The sequence below is a fragment of the Salvelinus alpinus genome, chromosome 3, assembly GCF_045679555.1.
Source record: "Salvelinus alpinus chromosome 3, SLU_Salpinus.1, whole genome shotgun sequence".
NCBI lineage: Eukaryota > Metazoa > Chordata > Actinopteri > Salmoniformes > Salmonidae > Salvelinus > Salvelinus alpinus.
Genome location: NC_092088.1, coordinates 50,948,105 through 50,963,603, shown reverse-complemented (window position 1 = coordinate 50,963,603; position 15,499 = coordinate 50,948,105). Strand labels below are relative to the sequence as shown.

The 15,499-nt window shown below is 40.6% G+C and overlaps 1 protein-coding gene across 6 annotated transcripts in view; it reads right to left on the bottom strand.

Moving 5' to 3' along the window:
* Window positions 1–6,068: 6,068 nt before the first annotated feature.
* The window catches only part of LOC139570898 (gamma-adducin-like), a 31,179-nt gene continuing 21,748 nt past the window's right edge, over window positions 6,069–15,499 (bottom strand). For 3 of the 6 annotated variants that reach the window (XM_071393203.1, XM_071393202.1, XM_071393205.1), the window contains exons 9-15: window positions 14,792–14,965; window positions 13,354–13,614; window positions 11,423–11,539; window positions 11,037–11,126; window positions 10,649–10,771; window positions 10,340–10,430; window positions 6,069–10,107 (exon numbers count right to left, since the gene is read on the bottom strand). In XM_071393203.1, coding sequence (XP_071249304.1) covers window positions 9,875–10,107; window positions 10,340–10,430; window positions 10,649–10,771; window positions 11,037–11,126; window positions 11,423–11,539; window positions 13,354–13,614; window positions 14,792–14,965 — 1,089 coding nt within the window. In that variant the 3' untranslated portion in view covers window positions 6,069–9,874. Of the gene's footprint in view, window positions 10,481–10,647; window positions 10,772–11,036; window positions 11,127–11,422; window positions 11,540–13,353; window positions 13,615–14,791; window positions 14,966–15,499 lie in introns of all 6 variants that reach the window. The other 3 variants (XM_071393206.1, XM_071393208.1, XM_071393207.1) reach the window with 3 other exon arrangements.

Sequence of the window (15,499 nt, the reverse complement as noted above, 5' to 3'; positions counted from 1 at the left end):
GTTAATCCCTCCCACCAACGCATGCACATTGCATTCACCATACTCAACTGTATGCAAGCCTTGTCTTCAACATATTGCAGGAAAGCAACATGTATATATATATATGTATGTATAGTTTTACACAGCACCACATCAGTATTCACAATATAGCTAATCCTGATTATAACTCCCCAAAATGGACTGAACGTTTGGCTCACATAATGTGTAATGCATGAATGTCATTTGTTTTAGACTAGTTTACATAATTTCTCTACTTGTACAGTATATTGTTACTCTGCTTATGACTGGCATCTGCATCAAAGCATTTACTAGTGATGGGGTAAAAACAAATGAGGCTGGGGTGCAGGTGATCATATCAGTTTAAAGAAAATCCATAGTGTGACCTGCTTAACAAGGACAGAGGTATTTAACCTATTGAAAATGTCTTCCTCTACCTATCACATCAAGTCCTCACATAAAGTGCATTGTCATCCGGCCTCAATCACTTTAATGTATTGAAGTAGGATGCTCTGCAGGGCCTTGATATGATTGGGAATGCACCTCCAAAGTCATAGTTTAGAGTTTAAATGATTTCCCAATAGACAAAGTTTAATAGAATGCATTTATTTAGTGTACACTGTGGAAGCACTTGGTTTTTAAGTGATAATACCCGAAAAGCCTGTGTTTGGAGGATATAGTGGCACGGGTGTGTTGTTAGGCCCGAGACGAAGTACAGTCATTCAGTCTTTTTGTTCTGTATCTATGGACGCAACCCAGTTGTTCGTTCTAAATGTTCCATTGCCATACTGGCTGGCAACGTTCTTATCCCTTGCTTGCTAGCTAGCCAACTATGGCTAACTTACATTCACGAATACGGCTAACTTGCAGCCAGAATAACAGCGAAGTAGCCGCATTTGCATTTGTTTAAGCTGTTTTCTAGTGACATATATTTGTATACATCCATAACAATAAGCTAATGATGCACGATTTTGCCTGGCATAGAAAATGGGCTCACTTGTCAGGAGTGGTTAGCCAACAACACAGCTAACACAATCACTTCAAACTGAAGCTGGAAAGACTGCAAACTAGCAGCACTTTGTTTCGTTTTACCTTTTTTCAATGGACATTTCTTTGTATATATCCATAAAAATTAGGCCAGCTGATTCATGATTTCCACTGGCTGAGAAACGCTGCCTGGCTGCCTCGTCCTGACTCACGACACGTTCATTACTATGGGACAGCTGGAGATCAAATTTGAATATTGAAATTTTGTTGCAAATGTCGGAGAGACAGACACTGCAAGGTTTATACAAATCTCCGCTGTTGAAAACTAAATGTTAGTCTAAAAGAAATGTGCGATAATGGTGGATATAGTGGAAATCATGTTTATAAAGTGCCTGGCTGGGCTGATGAGACAGTGGATTGCGCAATTAGATGGAACAGAGTAAATAGGCATTTTAATGTCATAGATTTAGCCGGTGGTAATTTGTGGAATAGACACTGGCTAGAATGCGGTTTTAACCAATCAGCATGCAGGATTACACCCACCCGTTGTATAATATATAATATCCCACATTCCTTCCACAAGGTTTAGTCACTTTAGCACCCCCTGTTGCTACTTTGAATACATAAACATACCATTTTCTGGAGACAAGCATTCTTTTCGATGTTAACATTTTGTATTTGTATGTTTGACTTACAATAACCTACTTCAATAGACTTGACTTCTGAAAGAGTCAACTCTAAATAAATTAATCCATTGTGTGACCACTTCAAATGAACTATACAATAATCTTTATTGCTCCGTATAAAGCAAGGGTGTCAAACTCATTCCACGGAGGGCCGAGTGTCTGTAGGTTTTTCTTTTCAATTAAGACCTAGACAACCAGATGAAGGGAGTTCCATCCTAATTATTGACCTTAATTCATCAATCAAGTACAAGGGTAGAGCGAAAACCCACAGACACTCGGCCCACCATGGAATGAGTTTGACACGTGATATAAAGGATACCATGAAGTTACCATATTTCATCATCTGATGTGAAAGCCCCAGAGCTATACAATAAAGCTTACCTTGAAATTGAATGAATTTCTAGTTGGACGGTCTATTACTATTGTGCCTTTGATTGATTAAGAAGTCATTTTTTCCTTGGCAGAGAAGGAGGGAGGAGGACAGAGGGTAGAGGGGCTGCCTTTAGGGGGGCAGTCATGCGTGTGAGCCTGTGTTGTGCCTCTGAGACAATGGGTGCAGATGGCTGCCTTACTGCAGATGTGGCCATGGCTGTAACGGACGCCTGGGAGAGAGAACACCCTCCCATGGAGTCTATTTCAGCTGCTTGGCAAGGAGTGATGCACACACACACACACACACACACAAACACACACACATACAAACACACAATTAGAGAAAGAAAGCGAGACAGATGCTCATGTTGAAAGCATATGAGGACTGGGTTTAGGTATCTGTCCATATTACATACTGGGCTCGTGGACAGACTGTCAGCTCTCTGCTTTGACACAGACAGCATAGAAAGCTGACCCATTGTAGGATAGTGTAGAATGTGACCCCAACTGGAGTAATCTGAAAAGCCTGAGGATTATACCAGTCGGCTCAGCTGTCACAGAGGAGGCAAAGTCACACGTTGTGTGTGTGTGTCAGTCAAACCATGTGGCAGCAGTGCCTATGGTTACCCTCAGTAGGGAGTGTATTGCATGTAATGTTCTGAACAGCAAGATTTGTATTCTTAAAGAGGAAGAAAACTGTGGATAATAGGCATGTGCAAATCCGATTTCTGTCTCCAGACATTTTATCATCAGATAGTCACCAAAAATAACATATTATATGATTCAAACATACTGTCTCCTGTTCTGAAGACTGGTACATGAAGTAAAATGTTGTGTAAGAGTGTTCTAAGATATTGTATTTTACTTTGAAGAGTAAGATATTTCCTATATAACCTTATTGTAACATATTGTCTACTCTATATGACTATGTTATTACATACCATGGTGGTCATCTGCTCTGAGATGCTATCTATATCTGTTTGCAGTTAGGTATTATGCAGTTGTGCCTATTGTCAGAACACAATGGTTGTTCGTTACCCTGAGGTCACATCATGCGGTCACTCCACCAGACCAGAGTGTGTCACCTGTTCCTTAAAGCAAGCCCCCACCAACTCCTCCTCTCATTAACACTCATTAACACAGGCAGGAGATGGAAGAGCTGCTGAACACTAAGCTTTGTACTCCACAGACACAGCGAGGGTTCTTGATCAGAAAACCTTAGGAGGTTTATCACCTACTTTTTCTGGTGAGAATAAAACATGAATCATGTAGGCTACTGCTTAATACAGGGTCATCCCAGTCCCAATTATAGTCAGTCGTCTAATGTCACCTCCTGAGAAGAGATGGGGTGGTGGTATGATCGTCTCACATCCCTGACAGGAACACCTGTTGGACGGCAAATCCCCTCTTTGTCTCCACAGCCCTTCTCATTCGATTACCATGGCAACCTCTATTCACAGACAATGGCAATAGACCTACTGAATATTACATTTTATATTTACATATAGAGGGGCTTCACATAGATAGACAATTATCAATCAGGAAGATGCATTGTTTTTAGGTGACACCACCGTTTTCTAGTAGACTACTGTGTAAATACACGTTTTAAAAGAAAGCCTTATTCCCTGTGTGTGGGTGTTTTTAAGGAGAACGCCTGCCAGGATTATTCTACCTGGAGCCTGTTGATAGGAGGATGCAACGTTACAGAATGTTTAGCTCTTAATGTATGGTGTAGAACCTATATGATTTTCTGCCAAGTAGAATAGGCAGCTCTATTCATTACAATTCAATTAGCCTTGTATTAAATGCATTATGAAGAAAATTGTGTAATGTAGGCTCCATAAATTATGAAACACGGTATGAAGAAAATTGTGTAGGCCTACTGTTGAGTACACGGAAAAAAGGGCCTTTCTGACTACAAGCTCACAAGTATCCCAAAGTATTAAGCGAAAACGAGCATAGAAAACAGCATTGGCATGAATAAAAAAAAAAAAAACGTAAGGCTACTATTTTATTATAAGTATTTCGGTGACAACCTGGTTGATTAACAATATTGGTTTCGTTCGTTTTTTAATATAAATACACGTGGACACAAAAAGCAGCCTAGAACACCATTTCCCAAGATGCATTGCTCCAATAGCTTTCAAAAGACTGATTCGAAGTTTGCCCCTCAGAAAATGATTTTCTATTGAATGACGTCGCACAAAAATGTGTCCTTTTCCCTACGAATTAAGTGGCACAAAATTGTGTGTCTTCACACAAATTAAGGCACACAAAAACGCACGAAATCTGCTGAAATTCTTTCTGTACATATTTGCACGAATTGAGTGTGAGATTGTGATGATGTATGCCATGGGCTCTCCAGCCTTGTTCCTGCAGCTACCCAGTGCCTAATTTGGGAATCCATGTGAAATATGTTCGGGAACATACATAGTAACATGTTTTCTTAACGAAACACATTTCACTAAACTGTTGACAATCCGTCTGCGCGCTCGAGAAAGGAATAAAAAGAGAGGAGGAGATGGAAACGCATGGTGGTGAGATATTCTGTATAACTACAGGTAATGTGTCACCCAATTCATTATGAAAATACAAAAACAAATCTGTTACTAGGCTATTCAAAATCATATCCAAATCCAATAATTGTATGCTAACTGTAAGCCGCCCTGCACAATCAATGAACCAACAGCATCGCTAAAGGCTATACGTTCTCCCAAACTCATGGATAGACATTTTGGAGTGTAGCATAAGGTAACCAGTCCATCCAGTATGCATAATAATACAGTCCACACTCAAAGGTTAGACCAATTGTATCAAAGACATCTTAAATCAGTTTTGTTTTATGTTTTTCTGCCATGCATACTATGCGGTAGGCTACATTATGTACTGTATAATGGCACAATCAGAATTTTAATACAGTTTTTTTTTGGGGGGGGGGGGGGCTCATAAGCCTATGTATAAGCTAATATGCGTATGGGTGTTTTTAATTAATTGTCACATTAGAAAGCGCTGTTGAGTTAGGCTTTGAAACAACATCCACAACAACCATGTTTTACTTCTTTCTTCAAATTGATCATCACAGTGAGGTGTTTTAAAAGTACGATAGGCCTACTGTTTTGATAAGTGTTTGATGTGATTTTCGGTTAGATTTGCAGACCTGTTAGACCTGTTGGTAGTTAACAAGTTGGGTACTACCAAAGCATGTCCAGAGTGCATAAAAGGATATTACAGTGGAATAGTACTGTGGTCATGACTGCCGCAACAGCCCTATCTGAGACCAGGTTGCTTAATGGGGTGTTGGGCCACCACAACAGCTTCAATGCACCATGGCATAGATTCTACAAGTGTTTGGAACTCTATTGGAGGGTTGTGACACCATTTTTTCATGAGAAATTCCATAATTTTGTGTTTTGTTGATGGTGGTGGAAAACGTTGACTCTGGCGCCGCTCCAGAATCTCCCATAAGTGTACAATTGGTTTGAGATCTGGTTACTAAGACAGCCATGGCATGTGGCAGGGGTATTCAACTCTTACCCTACGAGATTCAGAACCTGCTGGTTCTCTGTTCTACCTGATAATTAATTGCACACACCTGGTGTCCCAAGTCTAAATCAGTCCCTGATTAGAGGAACAATAAAAAAAGCAGTGAAACTGGCTTTGAGGTCCAGAGTTGAGTTTAAGAGCAAAATGGTTTACATCAGTTTCATGCTTATCAAACCATTCAGTGACAACTCGTACCCTGTGGATGGGGCCATAGCCATGTAGCCAAAATAATGGCCTGCCCAGCATTGTTTTACATGACCCTAAACGTGAATGGATGTTAATTGCTTAATTAACTCAGGAACCACACCTGTGTGGAAGCACCTGCTTTCAATATACTTTGTATCCCTCGTTTACTCAAGTGTTTCCATTATTTTGGCAGTTACACGTATGTCAATGTTTGTTGCATGATTTAATGACATAAGAATGCAAAAAGATTGTAAGCGACACTGTTTCAATCAACCTTGGTAAAATAATACAATCATGTAAACACACTGTTTTTATTACATATGGTGAAATGTAATCTCATAAGGAATGTAATGAAATGCTATGAAGCTGCTATACAGAGCACACATTACAAAAGCTCAGTCAATATAAAAGCAATTCAAACAAAATAAGCATTAGTAATACAAGTTAACTGGGACTGTGAACATGATATACTGCGTATATTCAATTCAGTTAGCTTGTGATACTTAATTTCTTGTATTTTACCCCCCTTTTTTCTCCTCAATTTCGATCTTGTCTCATCGCTGCAACTCCCCAACGGGCTCGGGAGGCGAGGGTCAAGTCATTTAAAAAAAAAATCCCTTTATTTAACTAGGCAAGTCAGTTAAGAACAAGTTCTTATTTACAATGACGGCCTAGTCCGGCCAAAAATGTACGACGCTGGGCCAATTGTGCGCCGCCTTTTGGGACTACCGATCACAGCCGGTTGTGATACCGCCCGGGATCGAACCCAGGTCTGTAGTGACACCTCTAGCACCGCGATGCAGTGCCTTAGACCGCTGCGCCACTCGGGAGGCCTGCTTGTAATACTTTAACAGAGCATAAACTGACAAGCATCAAAACATACAACATAAATGTTAAAGCAACCGTTGCAAATTAATCAACCTTCATTTCAGTATTGCATTTAAAACTGCTTCACAAAACGTAGTATCTACAAAGGAAACCATGTTTCTCCCTTTGGATCGAAGAAAATCATTCACATTGCTAACTGGGATAAATCCTCGATTTATATCGTCTCTGGATGTTTGACTTTGTCTTCAGTTTAACTCCGGTCCAGAAAACAGCTTTCTATAACATATTGCTATTAATCTGCCGTAAGGCCATACAAATGTAATTGAATGTTTTTGAAAAGTGAGACGAGTGAGCGAACCTTACTAAGCAATCTTAGTTCAACACATAATCAATAAATGTAAGCCTCTCGGGGAGGCAAAAAGAGGCATAGTTCAGCCATAACCTGAGAGGAAGTTGTTTTCTCCATAATCTTGCATTTCTTTCTTAATTTATGGGGAAATGGTAACATTAAACATTTTATTACTTTTGTATGGCCAACTTTCAAATTATCTATCAAAATACTGTCTCAACAAATCTTTAACATACACAACACATTCATATTACATTTTATAGTCTGATATAAGCCTATTTCATATCTTTACATTTGCAATTTAGCATTCAATAGTAATATCCATGCCAAGATATCAGTGAATGCGGTAAAAAAAAAAAGGATTCAGCAGTATTGAGCTCTTGGAGATTGGAGATTTTTCAAATCTTCACACTTTCAGTTCATTTTGTCACAATAATGAATAAGTAGCAACCACTAAAATAATCACTGGCATAAATAAAGGTTTCTGCAAAACATGCCCAGCTAAAATTGCCTTCTCTGTCTTACATTGTTAAAAGTATTATGTATAGTACAATTATTATTAAGAAGACATGTAGTGTATATCAAAAAGTTAACCGAATACTGAATAATTATAAACACTACTACAACCCATACTTTAGCCTACTTTTAATCAACTAAAACTAAGACTATTATGAATAGGTCCAGATAAAAACCAACCACACTCCTTAAGGCTTGACCTCATATACAGTTGAAGTCGGAAGTTTACATACACTTTAGCTAAATACATTTAAACTCAGTTTTTCACAATTCCTGACAGTTAAACCTAGTAAAAATGCACTGTCTAAGGTCAGTTAGGATCACCACTTTATTTTAAGAATGTGAAATGTTATTTCTTTCATCACATTCCCAGTGGGGTAGAAGTTTACATACACTCAATTAGTATTTGGTAGCATTGCCTTTAAATTGTTTAACTTGGGTCAAACGTTTAGTCTAGCCTTCCACAAGCTTCCCACAATAAGTTGGGTGAATTTTGGCCCATTCCTCCTGACAGAGCTGGTATAACTGAGTCAGGTTTGTAGGCCTCCTTGCTCGCACATGCTTTTTCAGTTCTGCCCACAATCCCCTTCTATAGGTTTGAGGTCAGGGCTTTGTGATGGCCACTCCAATACATTGACTTTATTGTCCTTAAGCCATTTTGCCACAACTTTGGAAGTATGCTTGGGGTCATTGTCCATTTGGAAGACCCATTTGCGACCAAGCTTTAACTTCCTGACTGATGTCTTGATGTTGCTTCAATATATACACATAATTTTCTTTCCTCACGATGCCATCTATTTTGTGAAGTGAACCAGTCCCTCCTGCAGCAAAGCACTCCCACAACATGATGCTGCCACCCCCATGCTTCACGGTTGGGATGGTGGTCTTTGGCTTGCAAGCATCCCCCTTTTCCCCCCAAACATAATGATGGTCATTATGGACAAACAGTTCTATTTTTGTTTATCAGACCAGAGGACATTTCTCCAAAAAGTACGATCTTTGTCCCCATGTGCAGTTGCAAACCGTAGTCTGGCTTTTTTATGGCAGTTTTGGAGCAGTGGCTTCTTCCTTGCTGAGCGGCCTTTCAGGTTATGTCGATATAGGACTCGTTTTACTGTGGATATAGATACTTTTCCTCCAACATCTTCACAAGGTCCTTTGCTGTAGTTCTGGGATTGATTTGCACTTTTCACATCAATGTACGTTAATCTCTAGGAGACAGAACGCGTCTCCTTTCTGAGCGGTATGATGGCTGCGTGGTCGCATGGTGTTTATACTTGCGTACTATATTGTACAGATGAACATGGTACCTTGAGGCGTTTGGAAATTGCTCCCAAGGACGAACCAGACTTGTGGAGGTCTACAAATTTTGATTTTCCCATGATGTCAAGCAAAGAGGCATTGAGTTTGAAGGTAGGCCTTGAAATACATCCACAGGTACACCTCCAATTGAAATACATCCACAGGTACACCTCCAACTTCCTGACTGATGTCTTGAGATGTTGCTTCAATATATCCACATAATTTTCTTTCCTCATGATGTGATCTATTTTGTGAAGTGCACCAGTCCCTCCTGCAGCAAAGCACCCCCACAACATAATGCTGCCACCCCCGTGCTTCACGGTTGGGATGGTGTTCTTCGGCTTGCAAGCCTCCCCCTTTTTCCCGCAAACATAACGATGTTCATTTTGGCCAAACAGTTCTATTTTTGTTTCATCAGACCAGAGGCCTTGAAATTCATCCACATGTACACCTCCAATTGACTAAAATTATGTCAATTAGCCTATCAGAAGCTTCTAAAGGCATGACATAATTTTCTGGAATTTTCCAAGCTGTTTAAAGGCACAGTCAACTTAGTGTATGTAAACTTCTGACCCACTGGAATTGTGATCCAGTGAATTATAAGTGAAATAATCTGTCTGTGAACAATTGTTGGGAAAATTACTTGTGTCATGCACAACGTAGATGATGTTTATATGTCTCACCTTCATCTATGGCCTACTGTTCAATGATGAGCTGAATGGAAAAAGTATCTGACCACAAATACATAGCAGGCAATGTGGTATTTTATCTTTTAAAGAATGAGGTTCTGTATCTGCACAGTATATTATTATTGTTTTTGGATTACAGAATAGCGAATTGGCTATAGTAGATACTAAGAACAATGCAGCTGATATACTACATGTTTAACCCATCATGCATGGAGCCCTATTCATGTGTGGAGCCCTCAGAGGAAGTGATTGAGGAGATTGTAATAACAGGCTTATTGTCACAGTTGCTCCTTCCCAAAAGCTGGAGATCTATTAAGATCTTAGTGACTCATACATTTCCTCTCTAAGGAACACATCTCATCCCATGAGCTCATCTCATACCAAATAAGCTGACCTGTCACTCTTCAGTGTCTCTCCCTCTAGGCCTCAGCCTTCTCCTTTTTTAAATTCATTTTAAGGAAGGAGGGAGTGCGAAACTTATTTTTCTTCTTGGGGGACTTGGTTTGGCTGTCAGGGGTCTTGTCTCCCCCTGATTTCTCTGAGGTTATGGATATTTCAATCGTTTCTGTGGTGCTTATACTGAGCTTGGATACTTTGATGTTTAGTTTCTCTTCCAGTTCTTCCATATAATCTTTCCCATTGGGTATGATCTCTGTTAATGGGAAGAAACCAAGTCAGTGAGGAAAGATGGGGGCTTGTAGAAAAGTGTATAACTGCAGGAAGAATGAAGAATACCATTTTGTTTATAGTGCACCCTTTCCATAACTCCAAAAATTTGAACGAATAAAATGTTTAAGAGAAGGAATGCCCTGATTTAGGAATTAATCTTCTCATGGAAACTTCATTGGACACACCGGTCTTGCTCCTTTCTTATGAAATACTACCTTTGGCAGGAGACACGAGTGGAGACAGGGACAGTGAGATGGTGGACTCGTCAAATGTTGTCATCTCATCTGCGTCTGTGACATCAGCATCGCAAGTTCAAGAGTTATCAATAGGGCCTGGAGTTTTCCTGACCATGTGACCTGGCCAGATAAAACATTGGTCCCTAGTCATCACAGATTCAGCAACACAAATACAGTAGCAATACTGTAGATAACAGAGGTGAGAATGAAATGAAATGTTGATGAAGTGAGTGTTCTACATCATGATGACAGTGTTGATATTTGTATGGGATAGGGGAGTATCGTACCATCCAGGCCCAACTGCCTTCGCTCCACAACGCTCTTATACTCTTCTAGCACCTTCTCTGTCAGCTCACTGAAGGGGTTGGGAGGAAGAGAGCGCATCTGCTCCTCATCCTCAATGATAAAGGCCTGAGGGGAGCGAGAGATACAGAACAATGGGGTTAAACTTAACTGCTATACATACTGCTTAGTGACTAATGAGCTCCTCAAATGCCCAGTCTTAAACCAATGGGAAGGTCCATACCAGTGAGCTCCAACCCAACTATGTCACCGAACACAATATAAGGATGGACCAACGAAGACCCACATTACAGTCTTCTGATCATGACAGTCATGGAACTCACCACCATATCATGTTAGTGTTGTGTGGTGTGAAGCTGACCCAAGTACTTACTGGTCCTGGTATGGTGTCCACAACGATGCTAGCTAGAAGATGGGACTTTGGTCCTGGAGTCATGTGATCAACAGTGTTCTGTTGCCTTATCTAAAATACAGATTTCCATTACAAATTCTTTTAAGTTCTGTTAAGCGTCCATAAAAATGTATACAAATGCTTTATGACTGATTGGACCATCCAGTTGTCATGCCAGAGGGAGACAGGCTGCATCCTATAGGTCACTGCAATCAACACTCATTTGCTTGGGAGGAGAGTTCAATAGTACCTCCTTTACAATGTGTTTAGCAAATGGTCAAGCTGTTGAACTCAATATGTATCCCAGCCCAATATGTCGGAACATGTCAATAAGGAACATGATTAGAGAACATGATGTTCTAGCTCACCCGGTTCCTCTTCTCCATAACATCAGTGGGGTTTGTATTAAGGGGAACAAACTGGTTGGGGTCCTCGATCTTTATGGAGGTGCCAGTGCCATTGCTGGTCTCTTCAGATTTCATCCACTAAAAGGAAAGATACTGGTTTAATAAAGATATTTCAGTCTGGAGCTCATTAAATCCTTTTTTCTGAAAGGTGAATTTATTTCCTAGTGTCTGGTGGAAAGCAGACTGAACCAGGTTTTCCTCTAGGATTTTGCCTGTGCTTAGCTCCATTCCGTTTATAATTTATCCTGAAAAACTCTCCAGTCCTTAACAATTACAAGCATACCCATAACATGATGCAGCCACCACTATGCTTGAAAATATGGAGAGTGGTACTCAGTAATGTGTTCTATTGGATTTGCCTCAAACAACACTTTGTATTCAAGACAAAAAGATAATTCCTTTGACACATTTTTTTGCTGTATTACTTTAGTGCCTTGTTGCAAACAGAATGCATGTTTGAACTATTTTTATTCTGTACAGGCTTCTTCTTTTCACTCTGTCAATTAGGTTAGTATTGTGGAGTAACTACAATGTTGTTGATCCATCCTCAGTTCTCTTATCACAGCCATTAAATTATTTAACTGTCACCATTGGCCTCATGGTGAAATCCCTGAGCCATTTCCTTCCTCTCCGGCCACTGAGATAGGAAGGATGCCTGTATCTTTGTAGTGACTGGGTGTATTGATACACCATCCAAAGTGTAATTAGTAACTTCATGCTCAAATGGATATTCAATGTATGTTTTTTTGAACCCATCTACCAATAAGTTCAATTTTTTGCAAGGCATTGGTAAACCTCCCTGGTCTTTGTGGTTGAATCTGTGTTTGAAATTCATTGCTCGACTGAGGGACCTTACATATAATTGTATGTGTGGGGTACAGAGACGAGTTAGTCATTCAAAAATCATGTTAAACACTATTATTGCACACCGAGTGAGTCCATGCAACTTATTATTCAACTTGTTTTTACTCCTGAACTTATTTCAATACTTATTGACTCAAGACATTTCAGTTTTTAATTTCTTATGAATTTGTAAACATTTCTCAAAACATAATTCCACTTTGACATTTATCTGGTATTGTGTGTAGGCCAGTGACCAACAATCTAAATGAAATCCATTTTAAATTCGGCCTGTAACACAACAAAATGGGGGGAAAAAGGGATGTGAATACTTTCTGAAGGCACTATACACTTCCTCAAAATAATCAGAATTTATCCAAGATCACTCGAGAAATGTCCTTAATTTTGACGTTTTTGCAGAGGTCTTAGTCGCAAATGTTTGGTGGAGTATTTCTCAAGTGAAAAAATGTGTATGAAAATTATTAATCTCTCGTTGAATGGCAGCAAACACTTCATTGAATAATACTGTTCAAATAAAATTTGTCACATACGTCAAATACAACAGGTGTAGTAGACCTTACCGTGAAATGCTTACGAGCCCTTAACCAACAATGCAGATTTTTTTTTAAGTAAGACAAATTTGCTAAATAAATTAAAGGAAAAATGGTAACACAAAAATAACAATAACGAGGATATATACAAAGGGTACCGGGTCAATGTGCAGGGGTACTGGGTAGTCGAGGTAATGGAGGTAATATGTACATGTGGGTAGGGGTAAATTGACTACGCCTTCATAATATATGCACAAACTATTCCGGGTGGGAAGCATGCGGACACCTTTAGAAGATGTTATGTAGGGAAATATGTTTCATACATGTAGTTATACAAGATTCCACAAGAGGGCAGGCTAACCTACAACATGTGATATTTCATCTCTGCTATAGGAAGACATATTGTCAGGTGGAAGCAATAGAGGTGCAATACTGCATGTACACAATGTAGTCTACCGGTATACAAGGTAGATTGAAGAAGACTGGTTTATAGCAGCTCACCATGGTCTTGGTTCTGGGGCTACACTCTCCACTGCGTGAGCGTTCAGGCACATTGACCTTCAGGTAGCTGTTGGGAGAGTTGAGCCAGCGCGCCCTCTCCCTCTGCTGTTTCTGCACCAGGAAGTTAAAGGGGTTTCTCTGACCCAGATCACTGTCCTGCAAAGGGACAGTGTAGACCGTGGCAGGAATCTCCACATCATTTTTGGTCCGAATCTTTTCCCTCACTATGGGGTGGTGGTACATATAGCCTGTACGGTAACCCTAGCAACACAGAGAGACAATGTTTCAGTCCACCTGTCAAAATGGATTCCACAAAAACTCGGACACCTGTTATCCATCAACTGGAAAGTCTCTGTTAGTGTTGAGAATGTTTATTAGATTTTCAAGGAAAAGGTTTGTGCAACTTAATTATGCTCAGAACCAACACAAGGTGTTCTCTGTTAAGTGAATGGCCCTCGACAGCATATAAAAACAATCTCCCAAGGACACGTTTTCAAACATTGGTCCTGCAGTTTCCCATCACAAATTTGTAAGATTATTTTCATCTTTAACAATGTGAACATACACTTCATATCAGTGACTAAAGCCTGTGGTTTAAGGGGATCCTAGACCACCCAATGTTTAGCCTCCATTGTTGGAACACTTTGTACAGTACATTTAAACAACACTTTCAGAAGTGCCTGATTTCATAGGGAATAGATTACGCCTGGTAACACAGTGCAGTTGGCAGGGGAACTGTTGTTAGGGACACATCAAAGAAAAGGGGGGACCGCAAACCCCAAACCCAACCATGTTGAGCGGAACCCAGGGAGTGTGTTGCGTTTTCCAGTCAATTAACTCTGAAGGATTGTGTGGTCTGTGCTCTTAACTCCACACAGCATGGCCTGGCATCTGGAATCCATGATGGGGGAGGCGGGCTATGATCACACAGAGCTGTACAAGCTAACACAGCTGTAGCCTACACCAGCCCCAGTCCCCAGCAAGTGGCATGTCATTAGTAGATTCAATAGAGAGATCAGGCTTGCTCATTGTCTGCTGTGCCCACAGAATGTGTCTGGCCCTAGTCATTAGCAGTGTTGTTGAGATAGTATTGTTTAAAGGGGAAGCACTTTGAACATCACACAGTTATCTACAGTGGAGGTTAAACACAGACCCATCGCTAACAAACAGCCTGATAGCTACAGGCTAAGATTAGATGCTCATCTTTGATAAACACGCAACGGTCTTTAATAAGGCACATTGGGACAATAATTGTGCATTTGTTCAAGGAGCTACAGCTGGCCTTGATGATCTCCAATGTTTGATTCACAAGTTAAAAATACTACTTTCCGGTTGGGATTATGATGTCAATATATTCACACACATCCTCAGGATGTGCATGGGAGAGGAAACCCAAAGCATTGTGGGAAAGGTCAGATATAATGGTCAGGTCACCTACCAGGTTGTCCAGCATCCTCATGAGCGACTCAAACTCTGCCTCGCCCACTTTCCACTTGACTTCGCTGTCCACGGTGACCCCAGCAGCAGCCACTCCGTGGGTCAGGGGCTTGAGCCTCTCCCTGTCCAGGAGCACCAGGTTCTCTACTCCTGCAGAGCCCCGCAGAGCACTGACCTGAATGACCACATCAAAAACACATATAGTCAAGGTCAGGAACCATTTGAATTCACCAGGTTAGCCGAATAATGAGTAAAGTCTAAAACTAGCTATTATAGTGAAAATATGAGGTAAAATGTGTCACGAGGCATCACTAGAGTGTAGTAAAGAAAACACAGAGGAATCCCAGACTGACCACACATGGAATGACCTGCTCAATGGAAAAACCAACACTATCCCAGACACATTTTTATTTTACTAGGCACGTCAGTTAAGAACAAATTCTTATTTACAATGGCGGCCTACCCTGGCCAAGCTCTCCCCTAACTCGGATGACGCTGGGCCAATTGCGTGCCGCCCTATGGGACTCCCGATCATGGCCGGTTGTGATACAGCCCGGGATCGAACCAGGGTCTGTAGCAACGCCTCTAGCTCTGAGATGCAGTGCCTTAGACCGCTGCGCCACTCATATGATGATAAGAGAACATATTATATGTCTGCTCCACATAGAGCTATGAGTTACATGGGGACTCAACCAAGTCCTAGAACACT